Source organism: Zootoca vivipara, chromosome 9 (assembly GCF_965207765.1).
Source record: "Zootoca vivipara chromosome 9, rZooViv2.hap1.1, whole genome shotgun sequence".
Classification (NCBI taxonomy): Eukaryota; Metazoa; Chordata; class Lepidosauria; order Squamata; family Lacertidae; genus Zootoca; species Zootoca vivipara.
In genome coordinates this window covers 52,899,640-52,927,202 of record NC_142592.1, presented here as the reverse complement: position 1 = coordinate 52,927,202, position 27,563 = coordinate 52,899,640, and the positions used below count along the sequence as shown (strand labels likewise).

General features: G+C 44.4%; 1 protein-coding gene across 2 annotated transcripts in view; it reads right to left on the bottom strand.

The window, feature by feature from the left end:
- The window catches only part of PKP2 (plakophilin 2), a 49,731-nt gene that overhangs the window by 7,175 nt on the left and 14,993 nt on the right, over window positions 1-27,563 (bottom strand). For both annotated transcript variants that reach the window (XM_035128527.3, XM_035128528.3), the window contains exons 4-7: window positions 23,721-23,856; window positions 14,402-14,609; window positions 7,517-7,694; window positions 112-229 (exon numbers count right to left, since the gene is read on the bottom strand). In XM_035128527.3, the coding sequence (XP_034984418.1) occupies window positions 112-229; window positions 7,517-7,694; window positions 14,402-14,609; window positions 23,721-23,856 (640 nt within the window). The remainder of the gene's footprint in view (window positions 1-111; window positions 230-7,516; window positions 7,695-14,401; window positions 14,610-23,720; window positions 23,857-27,563) is intronic.

Genomic DNA, 27,563 nt, shown 5'->3' with positions numbered 1-27,563 from the left:
AGCATGGTCAATGGTGAGGGATGATGGGAGTTGTAGGCCATCAACATCCGGCACCACATTGGTTATTCCTGTCCTAGAGACTCAGGAAATCCCTTCGTTTGGAAAGCTTACCTTATCATCCGGCTGGTGGTCTGCAGTGGTGCCTTGGATATAATACACCAGCGATTCAATCAACCCTTCACATTCTCTCATCTTCTTCCTCCCTTCAGGGCCAGCAGAGCTCATGTTTCTACAAAAAGGGAATTAAAATTGGTTACAAGGATGCTGTACAATCAGCTTCAGCTCTATGGCAGGTTTCGGTTTCTGTAGCAGAGGATGCTAGTTGCTGTGCAGAAGGGCTCCAACTTCAGGTTGCTACCTAAGGATACACTTAAAAGGCAAGAAAGCAAAATCAGCACTTGTGCCTGGAGATGCATGAAAATGCTCTGGTTTATACAGGAGGAAATCAGCTCTTCAAACAGCCAGCAGGGAACGCCAATGCAGTGCTTTGCTTGCACTGATGATGCAATCTGTAAAGATGAGAGCTGTGTTGTTTACCCTCAATGTGCAGACTTAGGCGTACCTAAGCTCACTGGAGTCAATGAGCTTAGGCACACCTTCCCAAGAACTGGGTTGTTAAAGTTATAACTCATCCAAACGCTGTTGTGTCTTGGATGGTTATCCCGATCCAAGCTCCTTTAAAATTTTTAACAGGCCAGAAACAGCAAGAATTTTCCTACCATAAGACATAGGATCTACAGGCACGTTTACAACAATTCGGTCCATATTTTTGCTTTCCATTATTATGCAAAAGCTCTTCACTAGTCAATGTGCAAGTACCATTGGAAGCTGCATAGCACTATTGATGCAACATACAGTCATACCTCGGTTTAAGTACGCCTCGGTTTGAGTACTTTCAGTTTAAGTACTCCGCGGACCCGTCTGGAACGGATTAATCCACTTTCCATTACTTTCAATAGGAAAGTTCGCTTCAGGTTAAGTACGCTTCAGGTTAAGTACGGACTTCCAGAACATCACTAGCATTAAAGCAGCCACCACTCTGCTCTATTTTACACAGAGATGCCTGCTGGAAAGAACATGTTCTTCCTTTTGCCAGTTTGCAAGCTTTGTTGACAGTAGCATGTTTGCCATGGCCTTGCTCGGGCACAGAGATAAGAGTTTTGTAGGTATGCCAGAGCTAAATAAAACAAAAACAATAGGGATGGAGTTTTCAACACTGATGCTTGAAGAGCAGTGCAGTGGGCGGATTTCAAAACAAAGTGAGGAGCTGCAGTTACAGAAGAGAGATGTTGACAGTGGCCCTGCTGCTCTGCAACATGTGCATTTCTCTCTCTGGAAATACAATGGTTCTGCTGATTTTCTGGGTGGTTCAGCTTGAATGGGAAATGCTGAGGCATAAACAGCACATATTGGCTAACATCTGTGATGTCACAAACTCACAACCCTCCTCCAGTCCCTGGAACAGTGTTATTCCACTGTTGTTGTTTTTTAACAAGGCAGATGGTACCACCTGGTGATATGGGGATATGTGAGACGTAGGACTGAAAAGGAGGAAATTGACTTACTGGTGTGTATATCTATCACACGTTTCAAAACTGGACTTGTGCTATGGTGAACAAGCTGCTACGTGCTTTTTTAGTAGCTTACATTTGTTACCCAACTCAGCAACTGGAAGATGGCATACAACTCCCAGCCTCTCCTGGTACTTCGGCTGCTTTTTTGGCTACAGAACAAAGATGTTGAGATCTGAGCATGAGAGAAAGAGCAGGACATGCTTTGTGTAAATCGGCTTGTTTAACAGCTGAAGCAGAACGTTTTAAGGAGGTAAGCCTTAACAAAAAAATTTAAACCCCCCCATTTGAATGAATAATTCATGCCAAAGAGAAGATCAGATTCTTCGGTGTTTATAGTGTAACAGAAAGCCTTGTTACAGGTAGGTAGCCGTGTTGGTCTGAGTCGAAGCAAAATAAAAAAATTCCTTCAGTAGCACCTTAAAGACCAACTAAGTTTATATTTTGGTATGAGCTTTCGTGTGCATGCACACTTCTTCAGATACACAGCCTTTTTCAGTGTATCTGAAGAAGTGTGCATGCACACGAAAGCTCATACCAAAATATAAACTTAGTTGGTCTTTAAGGTGCTACTGAAGGAATTTTTTTAGAAAGCCTTGTGTTGGACACTATGTCAGTTATTCAGTAATTAACACAAACACTACACAAAAAGGCAAAATGTCAAACGTGTAACTAGTACTTTGAATGTCTAAGGAAATAAGTTTACTTTGCTTCCCAAATTTATTCCCAGTTGGAAAGTGAAGCAAGCTCAACAACAACAATAAAATGCACTTTCAGAGGCAGTCTAGTACTGGCATGAAATAATCCTACAGAAAGGCAGTATAGTGCAGTGGTTAAAGTGAGGCTGGCCAATGAGGTGGCCCTCCAGAACTGTTGGACTCTAGCTCCCATTATTCCCAGCCAGCACGGTCCATATTCAGGGAACTGCAATCCAACATCATCCGGTCAGCACCATGCAAGTTATACCTGGGTTAAAGTGATGGACTAGGACCCAGGAACAAACCATCACCCAACCCTAAAACTCACTGGATGTCCTTGGATGATCCCTATTTATCTCTCAGCCTAATTTACCTAACAAAGGGATCATAATTCCATGGCGGAGTCCATTCCTTGTATTCAGAAATTCCCAAGAGCAATGCCACACTTACCTGGATCAGGTAAGTACAGGGATGGCAGACAAATAGCCCTGCAAATGATGCTGGACTCTAGCTCCCATCATCCCCCACCATTAACTGTGCTGCCCAGAGCCGATGGGAGTCCAGCAGCTATGGAAGGCCACAGGGTTTCCACACCTGAGGTATCAGGTAGCACGAAGAGAGAGAAAAAAGAACTCTGCTGGAGGCCCCAGTTTTAAGTAAAAGAGGATAAACATTGATGTACCTTGAGAAGAGCAGTATATAATTAAGAAACTGGTATTTGTTGTGCCATTCACAAACGTCACTTCAATATCAGTTGTAGGAAATGATAAATGTGTACACAGAGAGGCCTGTTCCTGCAAATCAGGTACCGGGCCTCTGAAACAGCAGCTGTGTTGATAGCGGAGGGAGAAAAACACACACACACACACACAGACAGACAGTGTTCTGGGTAGGCAAGGCGAGTGAAATCAAAAGGGACATGCTTGTTGCCTAACCATCCAACAAAAATTGGTTTTACTATTTAATGAGCTCGTCGAAGACTTACACAAATTCTGCCTGCAATAAACTGCGTGTATGGCTGCATTCACATGGAAGTTTGTTCTGTTCCCCTAACTGTTACTTTCCGTAACAGTCATCCACACCTATCAGCCAATCACCCATTCCCACCACCCTTCTGAGTAATACCCCTCCCCACCCTCTCACTATATATAAGGGTCTGGTGTCTTCTGTTTCAGTGTATCTGAAGAAGTTTGCATGCACACGAAAGCTCATGCCAATGACAAACTTAGTTGGTCTCTAAGGTGCTACTGGAAGGAATTTTTGTGTGTGTGTTACTTTCTGTATTGTATTTGAGTCTTCACACAATGTAAAAGCTATTCCTGGAAATATGGTGGAAGTCTTGCACTCATTTCTGTGTTAACTGTTCTCCAGAAATAATTTGCTTGCAACTCCATTAACCAAGAAAGTTGTGGGTGTGAACTGATGGGCTATGGGGTGGTATACAGGCAAACTGTTATTTCATGCCATTTTAATGGGCAAATCGTGGAGGAACAGGAGCACGCATGCGCAGAAAGCGTGGGCAAGCAGTGACATTGCCCAATGACTTCTGTTGTTGTGCCACACCAGGCCCACTAGTGTGGGAGCCTGCACTTCTAAATTTGCCACTACACTAATATCTAATACTGTATCTAAATTTGCCACTACACTAATATCTGCAATTCCCCTTGGAAAGACAGTATGTGACGGTGTCAATCTCACTCAGACATTTCATAGGTCTGAATTTCACCATAAAGAAGAAGAAGAAGAAGAAGAAGAAGAAGAAGAAGAAGAAGAAGAAGAAGAAGAAGAAGAAGAAGAAGAAGAAGAAGAAGAAGAAGAAGAAGAAGAAGAGTAGTTTGGATTTGATACCCCGCTTCATCACTACCCGAAGAAGTCTCAAAGCGGCTAACATTCTCCTTTCCCTTCCTCCCCCACAACAAACACTCTGTGAGGTGAGTGGGGCTGAGAGACTTCAGAGAAGTGTGACTAGCCCAAGGTCACCCAGCAGCTGCATGTGGAGGAGCGGAGACGCGAACCCAGTCCCCTAGATTATGAGTATAGCTCTTAACCACTATACCACACTGGCTCTCACCACCACTGGTCAAAGCATTGGCGAAACTGTGTAAAAGAAGAACTTCAAAATCTTCTGTCGTCTGTCTTATCTTAACAGCAAGAGCACCCTACCCTCATTGAAAATTGCTAGAATTTTGTTTTTGCTGGAAAGGCGGGTCAAATAATTTAGCCCAGCTGTTATCTCTGCAAGTCTAAAACCTTTATTAAGAGCAGCTCAGGTGTGTTATGCATAATGTACCATTACATCAACAATATAGTCTTCTTTATGCAATATAGGCTGCAGGGTATAGGTTTTAAAAAACACCTGAGCAACAAGTGCATCAGATATTACAAAAGGAAGAACTAATTAGGGATTTGTAATCTGGCAGATGTACAAGTAGTTAGGTAACTTGTTTGTCAGCAGGTTTCCCTGTGTGCTCTGACACCAGCTTTTGCAGATCTCATTCTCTTTTAAGATACACACCGCAACATATATAACGTCACAAATTAGAAAGGCTCTGGGAATGTTAATTTGGCATAAAAAGGGATATTTTTAGTGCTCCCGGAGCCTGCAGCTCCGCATATGCTTAGTGCATATACAAGGAAATACAGAACGTTTTCAGGGGTAACACAATTGCCCTCCCTACAAGGCAATGCAGCAAACCCATGCCTGTATTTTAAAATCTTAGTTGGTGGCAGCTGGCAAACTATAGCTTAGATCAGGCACCCCCAAACTGCGGCCCTCCAGATGTTTTGGCCTACAACTCCCATGATCCCTAGCTAACAGGACCAGTGGTCAGGGATGATGGGAATTGTAGTCCAAAACATCTGGAGGGCCGAAGTCTGGGGGTGCCTGGCTTAGATAGCATCTCTTTAAGCAAGGGATGGGGAACCTTTATGTTGCTCAGCTATACCTCCCATCAGCCACAACACAACCAATTGTCAAGGCTGACGGGAGCTGTAGTCCATATGGAGGGCCAAGCCCCCCCCCTCCTGCCTTATGTTTTCATCTCTGCAATAGCAAAGCATCAGGAGAAGGCAGGAAGGGATTTCCCCGTTGTAGGACATTCTACCCTTGGAAGACCTTTCGAACCTGAGCTGAGCTATATCCAGGCAGCAGTGCCTTCCAGGGTCCTGGGATAAGGGAAATGGTAGTTAGTTGCCTGCTTTGTGAAGTTCAAGAAGCAGGTTTAGGAAAGATCTTTTCAAGACAGGCAGGGTTCAGAACTATCAAGGTTACAACTTAATTCCATACAACACAGTAATTAGAATGCCAGCTTTTATGACACTGAAACTCACCCATTGTGAAATAAAGCACATATCTGTTTTATTACAGTTTACTAAAGTGAAGAGCCTATGCCCCCCCCCCCCGGTTAATTATTCTTTGCAGAATTACATCAGTGGCCTTGTAGCACTCCCACAGCCAGGCGAACGTAACTGAATCCATTCAGCTACGACTGTGTGCAATAGAAAACAATGCCTGCTTCATTGTGCAACCAAGGATCAAGGACCTGAGAAACAAAAACCACCTTTCCCCTGGAAATACTATCCTCTGATGATTGGACATCCTGATGGCTGGCCTCTGTAAAGGTAAAGGGACCCCTGACCATTAGGTCCAGTCGTGACCGACTCTGGGGTTGCGGCGCTCATCTCGCATTATTGGCTCGGGGAGCCGGCGTACAGCTTCCAGGCCATGTGGCCAGCATGACTAAGCCGCTTCTGGCGAACCAGAACAGTGCATGGAAATGCCATTTACCTTCCTGCCGGAGCAGTACCTATTTATCTACTTGCACTCTGATGTGCTTTCGAACTGCTAGGTTGGCAGGAGCTGGGACCGAGCAACGGGAGCTCATCCCATCGCGGGGATTCGAACCGCCGACCTTCTGATCAGCAAGCCCTAGGCTCTGTGGTTTACCCACAGCGCCACCTGCGCCCCTGGCCTCTGTACCCACCCACAACTTTTGCTAGATTATCCAAAGTGCTCCCAAAGCTTTTCCTGGCAGAAAATGCATTTCCTTGAGGAAAAAGAGAAACGTGGAGTCAAAATTCTGTGCCCACATGTTGAACCTTTGACAGCACAAACCATGCTAAGCCCAGCCTAATGTAAAGAGTAGTGGATTCCATAGTGATCAATTGCAAGAAAGTGCTGAAAGGGAAATCAAAGGCAGGAGGGAGGGAATTTAGGCCCAGGAGTGTGACACTCCAGAAGTTGGACTCCAGCTCCCATCAGCCCCAGAAAGCACACTTAATGGCCAGGGATGATGAGTGTTCTAGTCCAACATGTAGAGGGACACATGTGCCACACTTCAAGTTTTAACAATTTTTTTAAAACTACAATTCTGAAAATATAAGGTAGCAAACAGCAGGATCCACTCCCTTGCAGGGATATCCAGCCATTTTACACATTTTAGAAACCTTATTTATTCTAAAAATGTTTTAAAAGAGCAAAACCTCTTTCCAGAATCTCCTGTGATGTCCCCCCTTCCTTTTCTTTGCAACCCAAAAGATTATCCTCCTTCTGCCAGAGCTTTCTGTTATTCCTCTGCAAAGAATTTGAGTTACTTTAGTGCAACACGGTGTGTACGAAGCCTTGAATATAATCGATATTAAAAGTTTTCAGGTTTTAGATACTTTGGGAGAATGAATGAGACCAAATATTGCCTACATGTTTTCTTCTTGTTTGGGTAGGGTTACTTCTTAGGCTTTCTGCTATGCTGCTTTTGTTCGATGAGTGTTTGGCTGAAACTGTTGCAGAGCAGCTCTTGAGGGCTGCAGATAATGATGCTTCCTGCCAGTGAACATGCTTGCCTGCATCATCTGCATTTGTGGTGACCTTGGTTGCCTGGGCATAAGCTCCCTTAAAGAACAACCAAGGGGTGTCCAATAGCCTTCAGGGACCTAGCCCAGGATGAAAAACAAACCCTCTATGGATTCTAGAGTGCTTTGTGGGGAAACCTCCAGATTGTCTAAGATGGGGGAAAAAAGGTACCGTTTCACCAAATAAACGAAGAACTAAATTACTATGGTTTAAATAAAACACAAGACATCATAGGAAGTTGCCCAGACCAAGTTGGACCATTGGTCCATCTAGCTCAGTATCGTCTACATTGACTAGCAGTGGCTCTTGAGTTCAGGACATCTCAAGTCTTGCCTGGAGATTGAACCTGGGACCTTCTGCCCCCTGAACGACAGGCCCTTTCCCTGCACCCAGCTTACCTCAGGCATCCTGTAGCGTTGTAGAAGATATCTGGGTCAGGTACAATGCTTGATTTCGTATAATCTCTGTCTGGCCAGCCCGAGTAAGGGATGAGAACGGTTTCCGTCAAGGGCTGCAGGGCTTCTCGGATCAGCAAGATCTTCAGCTCGTCATTGGAGGAGAGATTCCATAGCAAACCTACAAAAAGCATAGGGGACAGGAAAACAACATTGGCTCTCCATTCACAGGACTTCATCTGGTAGTGACAGGCATTTCCCGGGCTCTTTGAAAAAACAATTGCATGAAGAGCTTCTTTGACAATCTGGTCATGGATCTACCAGGCTGTCAAAACTTTCCGAAACACAATGGTACTTTCATTGTGTTGGGTGTCAAGGAGAAAAGGAAACCTGGGTCTGATTTGGAGATCTGCACATTTTAAAAAATGTGACTGCAAGATATTTTACAGCTGTTCTTTTTTTGGGGGGGGGAAATAGATTTTGCAAGTATCTTCTGGCAATATATTACACGCACAGTGGCTCCCCTCTACAAAGAGAACTATTGTTTGTTCAGTTAACTGCTCTGGATTTCAAAACACATCTCTTAAAATCTTAGCTCAAGGCAGATGGCATTTCAATCTCAGCACCAAACTTCTCCTCTGACCCTTGGCTCATGGATAATCGCCCTTTTGTAATACGCAGAGATACAGCGATTGCATTGTTATCTCAGTGGGGGAGGTAGAATAGCAATAGGCACAACTTTGGCATTATTGCCACACCTGTGCATGTTATGACAGCAGAAGCTAAGAGACAAGGTAAATAAACCCCACTGAAGGTAGTGTAATGGCGAATGCGTTGGGGTGGATAGAATTTTGGGGCTGGACATGAGAGGGAAAGATTCAAATTGTGGATTAATCATACACCTCAGTGGTTGATTGATCAACTCACTATTTGTTAGACTAAAATATGACTGGTTTAAACTGGAAGGCCTCCCATTCCCTCATCTGCCATGTCCAGCAGTTATTTCACAGGAACCCTATCAGAAAATATGGGAACCTTCTTGAATGAGCTAAGCACAGTAAAATAATTTGCATGCTTGAGAAGAATAGAGTAGGAGCCAAAAAAGGTAAAGAAAGAGTTGGGAACATGTGGCACTCCAGATGATGTTGGACTACAACTCTCATCACCCCCGACCACTGGCCATGGTAGCTGGGATGTTGGGAGTCCAACAACATTTGGAAGGTTAAAAGGTTTCCCGCCCCTGACTTAAAAGCAAATGCCAGGAACTAGTGCAGTGCGATGGTTAAGTGAGTGAGCTGTGAATCAGAAAGACCCCGGTTAAATCTCACTTTTGCAACTAGAGTGCCTCAATAGTTTTGCCAACTTTTCCGTGTGCCCCTGCAACCTCTGGCATGATACATACTGTAGGAAGCAGCAACTGAAGCTCTTCAAAGTGTGGAGTTACTAAGTGACTTGACTGACTAATTCTTGCATATTGTGGCTGCTGTCTAAAGCCCAGACATAGGGACAGATTTAAAAAGTTGGCAGCTCTATTCAGATAGCAGGGGTGGGGGATCTGTTGCTTTCGATATGTTGTTGGACTATAACTTCCATCATTCCTGACCATGGTGGCTGGGGCTGATGGGAGCTGGAGTCCAACAACAGATTCCCCATCCCTGTCCTAAACCACGGTAAAGTATTGTGTATTATTATCAGCATTGCCAGCTGTAGAGAACAGTGGGATGGATCAAAATTGCAAAAAGAGGTCAAAAAGACGAAGTCGATGAACCAGCTTAATTAACCGTACTCTGATGGGCATGTGAGTTAAAGGAAATATTGCAGGGAGAAGTGCTTGCAGAACCAGGCCGTTGGGACATAGTTGCACTGCATGCATGTGACTTCCATACCCCCTGGGACTTTTCCATGGTAAGAGACTTAGAACAAGATGGGTGTGGCTGCCCTTCATATGCATGTTTTATTTCACGAAAGGTCTGTCTGTCTGTGCTACAATCCTCCTTGCAGAAGGAATGTTCTTCCATTTCTCAGATGTATGCAGTATGAGACAAGATCAAGAGGTTAGACACTCCCTGAAGGCTTGGCTGGCTCCCCTTCAAAAGCTTGTTTTGGCTGCCTCGGCTTTGCCGCTCTCCGTCGCTACTGAGATTACCCCATAATAAAGAAAGCTTTGGTTCCAATCAGGCCTGGCACTCGCTCGCTCGTAGCTCCTCTTCCAAGTGCCTTTCAACCCCTGCAAAGCATTTGCTGCTGATGGAATGGGAAACGGAGCCAGTATCTTGGAGCTACAGCTTCATGACTTTCTGTATGACCTTGAGAAAGGCGCTTTAGTAGTCATGGCATAAGCGATGAAAGGGAAAGCAGCTTCCATGTACTGTATATATTTGAGAATTTCCCTTGGATTTATGAAGCCACGGCTGTGCACATGAAACAGTGTTTAAGAAAACAAAAACAAAATTCTATTGCTTAGAATGTGCACCAGGATCTGATCTGAATAAGTACAACCACGCAGATTTGCATAATTTCCTCATTTTGTATAATTTATTCTGCTTCTTCTTGTGGGACAGGGAAAGGGATTACAGAGGACAATGAACGCCCTTCTCCTTTACCACGGCACATCCATCTCTGCCAGCCCTACTCCTTGGCTACTGATCAGAGTGAGAAAGTACATATTATTGTTAACAACTACTAAATGCATTACCTGCCCTTCACCAGCAGGGTGAAATACTCCTTAGCATGTTCAGGATTGCAGCCTTAAAGGCCTTTGAATTGTGGCAATGCTGTTAGCTCCTTGCATAGCTCAGTTTCTAGAACATGAGAATCTATCTCAGGGCTGTGGGTTCGAGCTCCACATTGGGCAAAAGATTCCTGCATTGCAGGGGGCTGGACTAGATGACCCTTGTGGTCCCTTCCAACTCTACAGTTTCATGAGCCACTGTTTACACATGTTTTCATGTTCAATGGTTGAGCAAATAGGAGGGAACCTCTTCCTTCCCTGGCAGCAGACGAATGCTGGAAAGACAAAGCCAATGCATGCAAGAGGATTTCACCTTAGTTTACTTTTGCTTTGTGGGACAAAACAAGAGTTGGACTGACTAAACAACTCTTGATAAGATTGGAGGTTAGATGGCTTTCAAGGGGGGATTAGGCAAATTCATGGAAGGTAAGGTTTGCACATCCCACAAAGCCAAAACCATGGCTTAGTACAGGGGTCAGCAAACTTTTTCAGCAGGGGGCCAGTCCACTGTCCCTCAGACCTTGTGGGGGGCCGGACTATATTTTGGAAAAAAATATGAACAAATTCCTATGCCCCACAAATAACCCAGAGATGCATTTTAAATAAAAAGGACACATGTACTCATGTAAAAACACCAGGCCTGGCCCCACAAATAACCCAGAGATGCATTTTAAATAAAAGGACACATCTACCCATGTAAAAACATGCTGATTCCCGGACCATCCTCAGGCCCTATTTAGAAGGCGATTGGGCCGCATCCGGCCCCCGGGCCTTAGTTTGGAGACCCCTGGCTTAGTATGAACGTGCTTGTTCCCAAAGAGGAGATCACACCTAGTGTTTGATGTTGCATTGTGTTTTGACTGCTTCTTAGAATCATAGAATCATAGAGTTGGAAGAGACCACAAGGGCCATCCAGTCCAACCCCCTGCCAAGCAGGAGACACCATCAAAGCATTCTTGACATATGCCTGTCAAGCCTCTGCTTAAAGACCTCCAAAGAAGGAGACTCCACCACACTCCTTGGTAGCAAATTCCACTGCCGAACAGCTCTTACAGCTCAGTGTTCCCCATCTGCAATATGGACACAACAACAGCCTACTTTACAAAGCTGTTGTAAGGACAGCAGCTAGATAATGCATGGGATTTGAGTATGGCATGTTGAAGCTTAAATCTCCCAGGGTTGTACCTTACTAATTGTACTAAGAGTAAACCCACTGAAATTCTTGTTGGGAGATGTCCAGGGTAGCTGGGGCAACCCAGTCAGATGGGTGGCTAATAATAATAATAATAATAATAATAAATCATCGTCATCCCTAGGCTTTTTAGGTCAGGGCAGCAGTGCAGCTAAGCCAAGGTTCGGCATAGGGCTTTTGTGCAGTTGTGGTTTAAGTCTCTTCTCCTTAACCGCAATCTGTAGCTAAGGTTCGCCTTACGGTTACAGGTCACAGTTAAGGAGACGTATCCCAGGTTCAGATTACATGCCAAGACAAACCCTTTGCTTAGTTGCCCTCTGGCTTTGACCTGAAAAGCCCAGGGAGGAGTGAAAGACATGCAAGTTCCTCTCTGGGAGCCAGCATCTTCATGTGGCCACAGGCAGCCACTCTGGCTTGCTGTGACATGCAAAACAGGCCATGGGCCATTAGGCATGCTGGCTATATGGAGCCTTCAGCTGAGTGGCAAGCTGCCAGGCGTTGAGAACAGGCACAAGAGAGGGATGTTGCCTTTAAGCCCTCCTTGTAGGCTTCCCAGTAGTACCTGGTTGGCCACTGTAGGAAACTAGATCCTTGACTAAGCAGGCCTTTTGGCTGTTCCAGCAAGACTTTTCTAATATTTTTATCCTCGTGGCTTTTAACAATAGGACTTTTGTTATCTCTGACAGGTGGAGCTCACAGCTCCGGGAAGGAAAGAGCAATACAACCTTGAGATTAAAGCAAGCCTTGCACCTGGAAAGATCTAAGACGCCTCGGTACTTAAAAATGATGTCTAGCTACGAAAAGCAGATCTTATACCTCCCAGTGAGGCAGTGAGAGATTTTACTTTCTTGGGCTCCTTGATCACTGCAGATGGTGACAGCAGTCACGAAATTAAAAGACGCCTGCTTCTTGGGAGAAAAGCAATGACAAACCTAGACAGCATCTTAAAAAGCAGAGACATCACCTTGCCGACAAAGGTCCGTATAGTTAAAGCTATGGTTTTCCCAGTAGTGATGTATGGAAGTGAGAGCTGGACCAGAAAGAAGACTGATCGCCGAAGAATTGATGCTTTTGAATTATGGTGCTGGAGGAGACTCTTGAGAGTCCCATGGACTGCAAGAAGATCAAACCTATCCATTCTTAAGGAAATCAGCCCTGAGTGCTCCCTGGAAGGACAGATTGTGAAGCTGAGGCTCCAATACTTTGGCCACCTCATGAGAAGAGAAGAATCCTTGGAAAAGACCCTGATGTTGGGAAAGATTGAGGGCACTAGGAGAAGGGGCCGACAGAGGACAAGATGGTTGGACAGTGTTCTCGAAGCTACGAACATGAGTTTGACCAAACTGCGGGAGGCAGTGGAAGACAGGAGTGCCTGGCGTGCTATGGTCCATGGGGTCACGAAGAGTCGGACACGACTAAACGACTAAACAACAACAATACCTCCCACCATCACACAGGGAATTTCTGCTGACATCTGCAAGACATCCTGCAGGGTTTAATGCTGGCTTCTCAAAAAAAACAAACCTCCAAAAAAGCACCATCCTCCCACCAGAGATTTAGACAACTCCTACGAGAGCTATATCAGGTGCTGCCAGACTCCACAAACATTCCTGAGCAGTGACATGCTAGCTACAAAATCAGCAGAGGTGTTACCAGAGGTTAACATTATCAACTTCTCTGAAGACTATTTACCCCCCCCCCCTTCCACAGCCCCAACAGCCTAATTTGTGGTGATTAATCTGGAGAGGAGCTGTCAGCATTTCAGAGAGTGGGAAATTCTGGCTTGCTGTTCCTTTCCCAACCTTTTCCACCCTCTGTCATCATGTGCAATACCATTATATTATTACACAGTAACAGGCTGCTATTTAATCGTCTGCAATTGATGGGTTAAGAACATCAGGACATTGCTCAGGCAGCAATCCTTGAATCAGCTGAAGAACAAGAAATTCACAGCTTCCTGGAACACTGGAAGTTGGTATAAATGGAGTTGGTATAAATACCACAAGTTGGTATAAATGGAGGCAAAGTTGTACCCTTTCCAACATCTTGTCTCAATCTCAGAAACAATCCCTTAGAAAACTGTAACATGCACAATATTGTACAGTCATACCTCTGGATATGAATGTTGCAGGTTATGTACAACACGGGTTACGAACATGCCAAACCCGGAAGTAATGGAATGGGTTACTTCCGGGTTCGGTGGTTCGTGCATGTGCAGAAGCGTCGAATGATGTCATGTGCATGCGCAGAAGCGCTGAATCGCAACGCACACATGTGCAGAAGTGCAGGCGCAGGTTGCGTACTGCTCATGTTGCAAACGGGGTTCCAGAACAGATCCTGTTCGCAACCAGAGGTACCACTGTAATTCCATAGTATTTTTCACCTAATTGCCTTTCTTTATATATAATCAGCATAATTGGGTGGTAGAGCTACCTTTCGCCCTGACATGCTGGCTTTCTAAGTTAAGGGAGTCCCCACACCTGAAGAACACACAAAATGTGCAGCCCCATCGCCACCTGCAGAATGAAGTGGCTAGCTTTGGCTTACTGCGATGGAGTGAACATTCAGGTTCCTGGAGAGGATATCATACACATATCCTCCCCTATGTTTTTAGTCTTGCCACGCGCTGAGCAAACCCAAGATTATATGTAGTGTGTCATGCAAAGACTCTTGGTTAACCTTTCTCTTCACCAACCATTAGATGCAGCCAATCCTAACCCTTTTTGGAAGCTTGTGCAGTCCTGGTAAACCACAGTCCGGCTTACCGTGATGTGCAACTGATGTGCTTACAGGCTGGGGATGATGCTCCCACATGTATATAAAAATACTGGGAACCCCCTCCCCCAAACTAAGCATAGCATCCCATCTAGACCTTGGGTGTCCCTAACAATCAAGAGCATTCGTTAACAAAAGGTCTGTGCACTTTGAAGGTGGCATTCTAATGCATCAGCGCTGTTTTAAATACCTGTAATTTGCTTTTTAGTCTCCACATCTCTGGTTTGCCGTAATAATCTCAGCAGGGTCGTGATCCCTTTCCGCTCTGCAACTTCCAGCTTATTGTCATTGTCTTCAAAGACCAGGTTTCTCAAAGCGCCGCACGCTGCCCTCTGCACATCCTCATTCGGCACACTCAGAAGCTCTAGTAGCTTGGGAATCCCACCTAGTGAGTAAACCTGTTGAGAAGAAAGAGGAAGGTGTGTAAGCAAAGAAAAACATTAAGAAAAGATAGCAGATGCAGAGCATGTTGAGGAGTCTAATGCTTGGAAGTCAATAGGTGGGGCTGGAGTTGAGCCAGGATAATTGCTTTTTGACATGATAAAACAAAGCCAACCTCCCCAAACAGGGAGTGTGTGCAGTTTAGCTTAGAAAATACTGGGGACAGAAATAAGGAAGAGCTTATGACCTTCCAGTTCTTAATGCTCTCATGAGAAACAGTTGCTACCCGATGCACGTGGACTAGCTATTAAAAGCACCACCCGAAGTTCCAACAACTAGCATAATACTTTCTTCCTTAGTATTTTCAGTATCTTTATCCGGTAGCAAGGATGCAAATATTGTGCGGTAAATCTGCACCTTCATACTACTGGTAAAAAAAGTATCTCCTGTACTATTTTAGATCTGCCTTTCCACATGTGGGATGATCTAATTCAGATGACCACTGAACACACTGAGTCCTCAGTGGTTTATTTCAGGGGTGGCGGTCTTCCTTATGCACCCCACATTTTTGTACTTCTGCAAACGCTTAGGTTTCCCAAAGTATGATTCTTGTGCATGGGTGGTTCTGTATTGGCTGCATAACCAATAGCTCTCACAGCTTGAACATCAGAAATAGAGAGAATGATTGCTATTGCCCACCTGTATCTTTCTTTCTACCTCCCTGCGCATTCTCCCTCTACTGCCTGTTGCGTATCTGGCACATCTCTGTGCTTCCTGGCATATCTCTTTATGGTTTTGTGCATGGGTGGTATTGTATTGCAAGGAACTTTGGCTGACATTGGAGGTAATGGCTACTGGGCACAGCAGGTGAATGGGAGTAGAGGTCAGTTAGGGGGTAGAGTTCCTTTGGCTCTACCGTTCAACATAATAAAGATGCTTCTTCTTAGAGAACTGAATCTTAGAAGTCACAAGTTGTCCCTCGGAAAGGGGTGTGCATTTTGATCTGGACACATGGCATCTGTATGCATTTTTAAAAGCACATGTGCATATGTATTCAACCCTGTTTTACAAAAACAACTAGAGGTGGGGAGGTTTGCTTTCTTTATCAGGGTGATTTATAGAATTTTGTGAAACTCAGTTTTATTCCATCACAATTTGTCAAAATTATTTATGTGACGAAAAAGAGAAGAGAAAATGATCCGGAGGGGGAAGTCGACACTTGGTCAAGCAGCATATAACGAGCTTACGGAATCCATTGTTTTTTATATGTGTAAATGGCTTAGAAGCTTATCTGGACATTAAGTGATATATAAACAAATAATCGACCTAAGATAATTTAAAATAGGATTGGATAAAGGCATTCAGTGGGTGGGAACATGGGACAGGACATTTTCTGTGGTAGCCCCCCGTTATGGAACTGTCTCTCAAGATAGGCTACACTGGCTCCATCCCTGATGGAGTGGTGCAAATAAAAACATTCTGCTTGGCTTTTGATGCTTTTAAATCTGGGATGGAAGGTTTTAAACTCTTGCTCTGGGGCTTTTCATGCTCCGTGTTAATTACTATGGTTTAAACTGGTTTTGTGGCATTTTCTTTTCAACCACCCTGGGGCCCCTGTCAGGGCTGAAAAGCAGCATGAAAATGCTTTTGCAAATAAAGTCACCTAGAATAGAGGTGAATAGTGCAGGTCTTTTAATTTCATTAGGTCCACTCTGCGTAAAGCTTATAACAACCCCATGTTTATTAGCTATGAGGCTATTGAATACTTCGGCTAAAATGACACCTCTGAGTTTAGCAGGAACATGCATGCCGCTGGAAGTGAGATGAGAAGCAGAGAGGGAAAGGGCACGACCTTCACAATTTACTTATCACTTTCCAGTGGTATCTGGCTGGCCACAGACTGCTCTCTATGGCCCTGGGATGTGATGTTATCTTTATGAAGGCCTTTGATGCTTTTCGGTAGGAACAGCTTGGCACCAGCTTTTTCCGGTCAGTCTGGATGCAGAAGGCTAAAGAATCATTCCATCCTATCTCCTAAGGATTAGACCAGCTTTTCCCATCCCAACCTGGTGCCCTCCAAATGTTGGACTACAACTCCCATCATCCACAATCACCGGTCATGGTGGGAGATTCAGTCCAACAACATTTGAAGTGGGGTGGGAAAGCCCTTTTCAGTCTGAGGGTCAAATTCTGGGCAGCCTTATGCCTAGAAGTCGGCGGTGAGAAGGCCCAGGGACAAAAGTGGACAGAGCAATGGGTGCCATTTTTTAACCTTTGTATAATAGGCCTGCTGAAGGCATGTGAAATTTAAATTTATCAGCAGAAGCTGGAACTGAAGACTGAATCCCTCCCTACTGGAGGAGCACACTGAGACTCAGAGTTTGGAAAATGAGGAAAGCTAAGTTTATTGAAGGAAATACATGCTTGATAGGTAGGTAGAACTAGGATCTTTTCTAAGGTGGAGATCCAAGGACCCATGTTTGCATGTTCTCAGCAGGAGACATACAAATATGAAGTAGGAAATGAGGTCAGTAACCTTGAAATGTTTTGAGGTTTCTCTCTCTCTCCTTACTTTCTCCCCAGGCAGACCCACCAGTCTTCAAGACAAGCTGAGCTGCATTCCAACTCTAGTTTTTACACAAACTTGCACACCCCTTTATCCAGGCAAACCAGAAGCAAGATCAGAGTTCAAGGACACATCCGGGCAAAAAAACTCAAGGAAGCTGTGAAGCAGGGACAGTGAGGGGGTGTGGCTTGGGAAGACAGGGGTGTGGCAGAGGAGCAGCTATAGTCCGAGAGTCCAGAGGGCCAGATGCAGAGAGGCATTTGGCCTCTGATCAGACGTTTCCCCACTCCTGGATCAGATAAATGGGTGAAACCCAAAGAGAGCCAAACAGCTGAATTTCTCTTCAAATAAACATCTGCATGGATACATTTCCCAGCAGTGCTGGCATAGTAACATCAATATAATGTAACATGGATAGTGTGCTGGTACATTGGGTGGTATACCCCTCTATAGGCAAGGTTCTTGAAATTGTTAGGGCTCTAACTCCAGAGAAATTTGTCAAATGATACATTCAGTTTTGCAAGTAGCTTCTTCAGAATCGAATGGTTTATAGCAAAGTAACTTGTTTATTCTTCTAGTCCAAAGTTATATAATGCAATGGTTTCTCTGGTGAACAAACCTCTCTTTGTGGAGGCAGAAATGCACGGACGAAAACATGGAAATGTTACATAATCCTTAGCAGTGGTGAGGAGCTTTGTGGTAGAATGAAGAATTTAGCTGGCAGGTGCTGAGAAGTGAAACTCAACAAAAGCTCCTGTTACCCTCATGCTTTGGCATGGAAACATGGAACACCACCTCTTCCTTTCAGTCAGTCGCACACACTTTCCTACAAATGCTTTGCTTACCCATTTCCAAGCCTTTAAAAAAATACCCTTGGTTTTGGTGGAATGAGTTGCAGACAAGACTGTTTGCTTCTGGACTATTACAGTTTTTTGTGGGAGGGATTCCTTCATGGACCAGAACTAGAGGGTTCATTGCACCAGTGTGTTTAAATTGACTAAACCATGTAAACCTCCACATACCGAAACTGGAGGTTTGCACAGTTAGTCAATTCAAACACACTGGCGCAACAAATCCATTTAGAAATATAAACACAGACTTTCTGCGGTAATGTATTTGGAAGGGTTCAATTATGCAACTGACTTCAATTATGAAGATAAATTCAGTAAAACAGAACAGGAGTAGCCAGCATAGGGCTCTTCAGGTGTTTATGAACTCCAACACTCTTCAGTTCTAGCCAGCGTGGCCAAACAGGAGCTGCAGTCAGTAACTGGAGGGAACCACTGGCCAAACTTGAAACAGGAAACCAATGCTTATTTTATTCTACCATGGTTCCATGTGAAATGCTGAAGTGTATATAGCATTGTTCTTTAATTGGTGCAATATGATTAATTCGCAAACTTTAGATGGACCACATCAATAGCTGACTTACCACCTCTAGTTGGAAAAGTCAAAGACAAATTACGCCTTTTAAAAATAGTTTTGCCAGCAACAGATATAGCTGCAGAAGACTTAAGTGAACTCCAGTGCATGAGGAAAAAATATGCTGGGTAAACTAGACTTTTGCTGAGAAGTAGGCTAGAGTAAATGGTCTGCACAGAGCTATCTTTTCCCTCCCAGATTAGGACAAAGGGTTCCCAGGAAAAGCACTGATAAAGTGACAATATTTTGTTTTGGAGAGCTCACCTTGGGAATGCTCAACAACTTGCTATAAATCAGCGGCTGAGATACAGAGGCGGCTCTTCATAGAATCTTAGAGTTGGAAGGGACCCTTAGGGCCATCTAGTCCAACCCCCTGCAGTTCAGGAATCTCAACTGAAGCATCCATGATAGATGGCCATCCAAATTCTGCCTAAAAACCTCCAAGGAAGGAGAGCACACCACCTCTCGTGGGAGTCGGTTCCACTGCTGAACAGCTCCTGCTGTCAGAAAGTTTTTTTCGCATGTTTAGTCGGAATCTCCTTTCTTGCAACTTGAAGCCATTGGGTTCGAGTCCTACCCTCCACAGCAGGAGAAAACAAGCATGCTTCCTCCTCCATGTGACAGCCCTTAAGCTATTTGAAGATGCCTATCCTATCTCCCACCCAGTCTCCTTTTCTCCAGGGTAAACATACCCAGCTCCTTCAAGCGCTCTTCATATGGCTTAGTTTTCAGACCCTTGATTATCTTGGTTTCCCTCCTCTGCACACGTTGCAGCTTGTCAACATCCTTCTTAAATTGTGGTGCCCAGAATTGGACACAGTATTCCTAGTGTGGTCTGACTAAGGCAGAATAGAGTGGGACTATTACTTCCCTTGATCTGGACACTATACTTCTGTTGATGCAGCCTAGAATAGCATTAGCTTTTTTTGCTGCTGCATCACACTGCAGACTCATGTTAAGCTTGTGGTCCATCGAGACCCCTAGATCCTTTTCACAAGTACTGCTAGTAAGCCAGGTGTCCCCCATCCCACATTTGTGCATCTGGTTCTTCCTGCCTAAGTGCAGAACCTTACATTTGTCCCAATTGAAATTTATTTTGTTAGCTTGCGCCCAGTTCTCCAATCTGTTAAGATAATTTTGAATTCTGATTCTGTCTTTTGTGGCATTAGCTACCCCTCCCAGTTTGGTGTCATCTGCAAATTTGTTGAACACCCCCTCAATTCCTTCATCCAAGTCATTTATAAAGGCCTTAAACAACAACGGACCCAGGACAGAACCTTGTGGCATCCCACTTGTCACTTTTTTCCAGGATGATGAGGAACCATTAATGGTTCGGTCAGTCAACCAGCTACAAATCCACCTAGTGTGGTGGTATGGTGTAGTGGTTAAGACCGGTAGACTTGTAATCTGGGGAACCGGGTTCGCGTCTCCACTCCTCCACATGCAGCTGCTGGGTGACCTTGGGCTAGTCACACTTCTCTGAAGTCTCTCAGCCCCACTCACCTCACAGGGTGTCTGTTGTGGGGGAGGAGGGGAAAGGAGATTGTTAGCCGCTTTGAGACTCCTTCGGGAAGTGATAAAGCGGGATATCAAATCCAAACTCTTCCTCTTCCTCTTCTAACAGTTACCTCGTTCAACCCATATTTTACCAGCTTCCTCATGGGAATATCATGGGGGACTTTGTCAAAAGCCTTACTGAAATCAAGATACACTATGTCCACAGCATTTCCCTGATCCACCAAGTTTGTAATTCCATCAAAAAAAGAAATCAGATTGGTCTGGTATGACTTGTTTTTGAGAAACCCATGCTGGGTCTTAGTAATCACAGTATCCTTTTCTAAATGCTCACAAAATGACTGTTGAATTATCTCTTCTAGGAGCTTCCCTGGTATCGATGTCACAATCACTGGCTGGGTCAGTTACCTGGGTCTTCCTCCCCCCCCCCTTTTGAAGATGGGGACAACATTTGCCTGCTTCCAGTCTGTAGGGACCACACCTGCTCTCCAAGAATTCTCAAAGATAATTTTTATCCATATACTTTCAACGTGCTTTTCATGTCCCAGAGCATGGATTTCTTCACAAGTGTACACACCCTTTATATACGATCCTACTCCTCCTCCCTTCCTGTTTGGTCTATTCCTCTTGCTCTGCTATAGACCACAAGAGATTAGACACTGTTGCCTGAATAGTTTTTGAGCCGTTATGTAAACAGCTTCACAACACGCTTTCACAGCTACTGCTATATTAAATATAGACTTGGAACTGATACTGAATTATGGAGGATGGAGGTGTCTCAAAGATTGTCCAGTCTAAACCCCTGGGGTGAGGACATGTTCTTTGGTAAAGGAACACCGGGTCCTCTCTTCCTTTTATGGCTGGAGACTTATTAGGCATACAGCTTTAGAAAGAGGCATGCCTTTGCATTCACCATGAACCCGTTCCCCTCAGATACCCAGTTCATGAAGCAGGTCTACAGGACTCTTTTCTGGAGCCTCCAACGTGGTGTCTGTGGGCACCATGGGACCCACTGATGCTCACCAAGGCCTCTTTCATTTTTTAAAAGCAGGATTTTGTTATTGTTTGTGTTGTCTGCTTCTTTGGTGGGGATATTGACTGCTTTCTTGCCTGCAGTTACTGCATTTTCCCGTGTATAAGACTAGGTTTTCCCACTAAAAAATAATGTCAAAAATTAGGGGGTGTCTTATACCCGGGGCAATCTCCCCCCATTTTCTTACCAAAATAGGGGGCATCTTATACATTTGTTGTTGTTGTTTAGTCATTTAGTCGTGTCCGACTCTTCGTGACCCCCATGGACCATAGCACGCCAGGCACTCCTGTCTTGCACTGCCTCCCGCAGTTTGGTCAAACTCATGTTCGTAGCTTCGAGAACACTGTCCAACCATCTCGTCCTCTGTCGTCCCCTTCTCCTAGTGCCCTCCATCTTTCCCAACATCAGGGTCAACATCTTATACATGGGGCGTCTTATAGAAGGAAAAATACGGCAATTTGTTTTGTTGTGTGTGTTGGTGTTTTGACTAGGGGTGTGTGTACCACAAGTCACCGCCCCCGTAAAATGGGTATTTTGTTGTGCCCATGACAGCTTCTTAGATTTCCAAATGTGCCCACAATGTTTGGAGAACCCTAACATCCATACTGAACAAGATGCCGATATCTGGCGCTATGATGGGCTCAAGCTTGATCTGATAGTTTTAAAAATTATGAATATCCATTTGGGAAAAGGTGACCATGCTTCATCCGGTACATCCTCTGTCTGAAAGGCTCTCTAGTCCAAGTCCTAGTTTAAAGGGAAATAACCATAAGAGCAGCAGGTTTGGGCCTGGAAGTTACACATCAACAGGCAGCCCCAGGGCAGTAGGTTGGGCAGGCACAGACTTCCCTACAAATTTCCATTCTATGGTGAGATTGACTGTGTTTAAATAGTTAAAGGGTAAAGGGGCCCCTGACCATCAGGTCCAGTCGTGTCCGACTCTGGGGTTGCGGCGCTCATCTCGCTCTATAGGCCGAGGGAGCCGGCGTTTGTCCGCAGACAGCTTCCGGGTCATGTGGCCAGCATGACAAAGCTGCTTCTGGCGAACCAGAGCAGCGCACAGAAACACCGTTTACCTTCCCACTGTAGCGGTTCCTATTTATCTACTTGCACTTTGATGTGCTTTTGAACTGCTAGGTGGGCAGGAGCTGGGACCGAGCAACGGGAGCTCACCCCGTCGCAGGGATTCGAACCTCCGACCTTCTGATCAGCAAGCCCTAGGCTCTGTGGTTTAACCCACAGCGCCACCTGGGTCCCTATTTAAATAGTTAGACCTATGTAAATTCATGAACCCATTAGTCATGTCCATAAATTTCAATGGGACTACTCAGAGTATGGCCAGCACTGGACTCATCCCATTCTTTCTAAATCTCCATCTATACTGAAAAGTTAGTGCACAAATAAATGTTATGCAAACTTATAGCCTTCATTTTTTGAAACAAAATAAAAAATTCCTTCAGTAGCACCTTAAAGACCAACTAAGTTTTTATTTTGGTATGAGCTTTCATGTGCATGTACACTTCTTCAGATACACTTTATTTTTTGGTCACCCTCTTTGGAAGGCACCAAGGTTTGTTGGCCAATAAGCTAGTCATTTGGAGCACTTAAAAGACATGTGAAGCTAAAGACCACCTGCATCATGGTGTGAGCTTTGTTAGTTAAAACTCAGAAACAGTGGAGCTGAAGCGCCACTGCAGTAGAGAGCTTCTTTTTCCAGCCCAAGGCCTAATCCCAGCAAGGTAGGGGCAAGTGCCTGTTGCTGCAGTATTTGCTTCCCCCAGGTCCAGAAACAACTAGGTTAAGAGACTTTTGCAACACTGGTGTAATCTTGCTTTCTGTAGCATCCCAGGATGGTCAGAGGCAGTATGCTTCTGAATACCAACCAGATGCTGGAAACCACAGGAGGGGAGAGGGGGCTCTGGTGCAAGTCCTGCTTGGGGGGCTTCCTATAAGCATCTGGTTGGCCACTGGGAGAACAGGATGTTGGACTAGATTGGCCATTGGCCTGATCTAGCAGGTTCCTTTTTATGCTCTTACATCCATAGAAAAGCAATGGGATGGCATCCTTGCCCACTTTGGGCACTGGACCTCTCTCATATACTTGGTCACACAGTCAGTCACATGCAATATTGAAAAGCATATTTGAAATAAGAGAGCACCGAGGCCTTAACAGTAAAAGTAAAGAAAATGTCAACTGGATTACTATTTCTCCATCTCACCTAAGTGCTGCTGCCAAAGGATTTTTTTAAAAGTTACAGATTCCAAAAAAATATTTTATTTACGGCAACTTCAAGTAACGATATAGCACTTATTTAACCTTTTCTCCAAGATTTAGTGTCTAGATAAAATTGGATTTCAAGCTGGAAGGTAGATTTGTTTGTCTCCAGTCTGATATCATCCTCCCCTCTGCATATTCAGTAAATACTAGAGGTAAATGCACTAATATCCGAAGAGAATTTCATCCAGAAGGTCCTTCCAACCCTGGTGTCTCTTAGTTCCATTATTCTCCATTACCAGCTCCAGATGCAATACTCTGTGAGGAAGAGTAGCCTCTGCAAAGAGCCACAGTAAGTAAGAAAATTGTTTACTCACTTTCCTCCTGGCTTCTGCTCTCTGGAAACTCTCATGCTGTATGAAGACAACTGCTGGAAGGACTCGAGGGGACGAAGCATTTTCAGTCTGCAATATATTTACCGCACGCTCCAGAGTCATCTCTCCTTCCGGATTCCTGGGTGATTTAAACATGAACACTTTGTAAGCCCAGAATGCAAAATGAGCACCAGTGGAACTAATGGATGTTTTTCAGCAGGCTGTGAACGTCAAGCAACAATCCTGCTTAAAAACAACACTGTAAATAAGTAATAGATCTGGTGCCCTCCAGATGTTGCTAGACTGCAACACCCATCGCCTATGGAAGGCTTCCTCAAACTTGGTCCTCCAGATGTTTTTGGCCTACAACTCCCATGATCCCAACTAGGAGTCCCAGTGGTCAGGGATGATGGGAAGTGTAGTCTCAAAACATCTGGAGGGCCGAGTTTGAGGAAGCCTGGCCTATGGTGACTGCTGGCCATGCTGGCTGGGATTGATGGGTGTTGTAACCCAACAACAGCTGAAGAGCACTAGGTTGGGGAAGGCTGGATTAGCATACTTTCTGTGGTATAAACTTTTATGGGTCATATCCTGTTTTGTTAAATACATGAACTTACTGCAGTTGCCAGACGTAAGTAAAGAGATGGGTACAGAGGAGGGAAAAGTAAACAGTAGGTATAAAATACAAGGAAAAGCACAAATTAAAGGAAGGCACACACCCACACCCTACATTTAAAGCACTATGTGCCCATTTTAAACAGTCATGGCTTCCCCCAAAGAATTCTGGGAGCTGTAGTTGGCTAAAGGTGCTGAGACTTGTTGGGCGAACCCTCTTCTCCTCACAGAAGTCCTTGGGAAGAGAGATTAAGCCGCTCTGGGAATGGTAGCTCTGGGAGCAGGCAAGCACCTCTCCCTTCTCAACAGCAACAATGCAACAACAATAAATGAAATAGCCAATGTTCGGCTGTCCTTTCATGATGCTAAGAATCAGCTGCCTGAGATGGGTGACTCGCTTTACCCAACAGTAGGGCTAGCCCTGGTTGATCTCAGCACACTATGTAGAATGTAATAGGTAAGAGCGGCACATCACATGCTTCAGATGTCACTTGCGGTACAGTTGCAAAGAAATAAATTGCTGCTACTTTTGTACATCACTGTACACAACAGGATTCCTCCTTTCCAAGCTTCTACCTTAGATTCTGGACTACAGCCCCAGTTAGCCTGTTATGTTTGACCCCACTTTGTTAATGCATCAAACTGGAATGACAGAGAAGCCAACATGTGACTCTAGGAGGGAGTAGTCTCTACCTACATTTTTGCATGTACTTAAAAAAAAAACACCAAAATAGCCTTAAATAAAGTAATATTAAACACTGAAAAAGAGCAACCAGATTAAATTTGACTGAAAATGTTTAAATGGTTCTAACTGGATAGTCAACTCATTATGCCCTGCCCCATTCAATGCCCGTTTCAAGCAATGTGTTTTGAGCTCTATCCATTTTCTCCTACACTTCTCAAACGATGACAAAATCAAAATGTCAGCTGCTTATATCTGCACTACTGAGCCAACCTGGAATCAACAGCAAACATCACAGTCACCTGGGGAATTTCAGCTGCTCTGTTCAATCCAGTTGTTATCCTAACCAGAAGTACTTTGCTGTTCAGTTCTTGTTCTGACCTGACATCATGAACAAACCCCTTCTGTCCTCCTGACAGTGTATACCTTAACAGCTGCAAAGTTAATTTTCCGAGTACAGAAAATCATGTTCTTATGACTCAGTAGGCTGGAGTAGGAATTCCAGCAATGAGTAAAGCAAGATATCGTTACGAAAACAATGCATTCAGTGGTTTAATAGCAGCGGAAATAAAAAGGATCTGCTGCCTTTGGAAGATAGTCTATTCCAACAACACAATCCTGAGCATGTCTGCTCAGAAGCCCTGTTTAGTTCAATGGGAGGAAAATGTGCAGTGGACTGCAGCCTATGTTATGTAAGATACATGTGCAGTAAGCTCCATGTCAACATGGGAAGGTTAAAATAAAATAAGCTCCATGAGTGCCTATTTGCTGAGTACAGAGGTACCTCGACTTACGAACGACTTGACAACCGAATTTTTTGACTTACGAATGGGGCAAATGGCCGCACGCTTACGAATTTCTCGACATCGGAACGGAAACCATGGCGGTTTTAGATAGGGTTTTTTAGACTTACGAATTTTTAGATGGGGTTGCCTCGACTTACGAATTTTTCCCTTTCCAATGCATTCCTATGGGAAATTGCGTTTCCAATGGCGCTTTTCGACTTACGAATTTTTCGACCTACGAAGGTGCCTTCGGAACGGATTAAATTAGTAAGTCGAGGCACCACTGTATGTGCAGAGACAAGATGAGCTGGATGCTTTCTTACATTGCTAAGCGTTGTCAGGATCTTTGCTAGATTTGCAAAGTCTCATGAACTGGGTGCACTGTTCATGAAAAATAGATAAGAGCAAGATGCAAAGCACTGGTGCCTGGTGTTTCTAAAAGACATAGGAAGCAGCCTTACACTAAAGTCAGACCATTGGTCCATCCCACTCAACACTGAGTGACACTAGTGGCCAAAATTGTAGAAACGTTTAGGAAAAAGTGTATTTCTGAGGTTTGATGGCTCATAACACCCCCCTTTTTTGGAGTAATACAAAAAAAATATATATCAATGGAAAGATAATTTAATGAAGAATGTAATGCAACAAAGTTTGTTCAATTACCTGTATTCTCTCAAAGGTTATAGCCAAATAATCAGAAAAAGGACACACAACTTTCTTAGGTTGCTATGCAGCAGCTTTCCTTCATTTGAATGTAGCTAAGGAGCATGTGTGTTTAGAGAGCCAATCAGGTGTTATGAGCCATCAAACCTCGGAAAGACACTTTCCCCAAAAGGTTTCCACAATTTTGGCCACTAGTGTATCTGTACCAGCTGGCAGCCAGCCACTCTCCAGTATTTTTTTTTTAATTGCTAGTTTAAAATCCCACTTTGAGCACATTAGGAATTTTAAAAAAGAAAAAAAGAAAGTGCGCAGCAGGGGTTCATTAGAACCACAGTGGCCAAGGAGGGGAGTTGGAACCCTCCTCTCCCAAACTAAGAACCAGCTAAAAGTCTTAGAGGGGACGCAGGTGGCGCTATGGGTTAAACCACTGTGCTGCTTGGGGTTGCCGATCGAAAGGTTCGAATCCCCGTGATGGGGTGAGCTCTCATTGTTCAGTCCCAGCTCCTGCCAACTTAGCAGTTCGAAAGCACACAGTACAAGTAGATAAATAGGTACAGCTCCGGCGGGAAGGTAAATGGCGTTTCCATGTGCTGCTCTGGTTTTGCTAGTAGCAGCTTAGTTATGCTGGCCACATGACCCGGAAAAACTGTCTGCGGAAGCGGACAAATGTAGGCTACCTTGGTGAGATGAGCACCGCAACCCCAGAGTCGTTCACAACTGGACTTAATTGTCAGGGGTCCCTTTACCTTTACTTTTTTAAAAGTCTTAGAAACAAAACCTTTCCCCTGTAAGGCTAATGGCATAATGGGTGGGGTGGGGCGGGGTAAGAAGAATTTCAATTGACCCACTTATGGCCAAGTTTAATTTGACCGGTTAAGTTGCTTTCAAATAAGCATTCGGCAAATTCGCTAGGCTTTCTGGAAGAACGGTGGGATATAAAACGTAAACTAAAATAAATATTTTACTATAAGCAACCTGATTTTAGACCAGGCTTTCCAAAGCTTGGGTCTCCAGCTGATTTTGGACTACAACTCCCATCATCCCTAGCTAGCAGGACCAATGGTTGGGGATGATGGGAACTGTAGTTTAGAAACAGCTGGG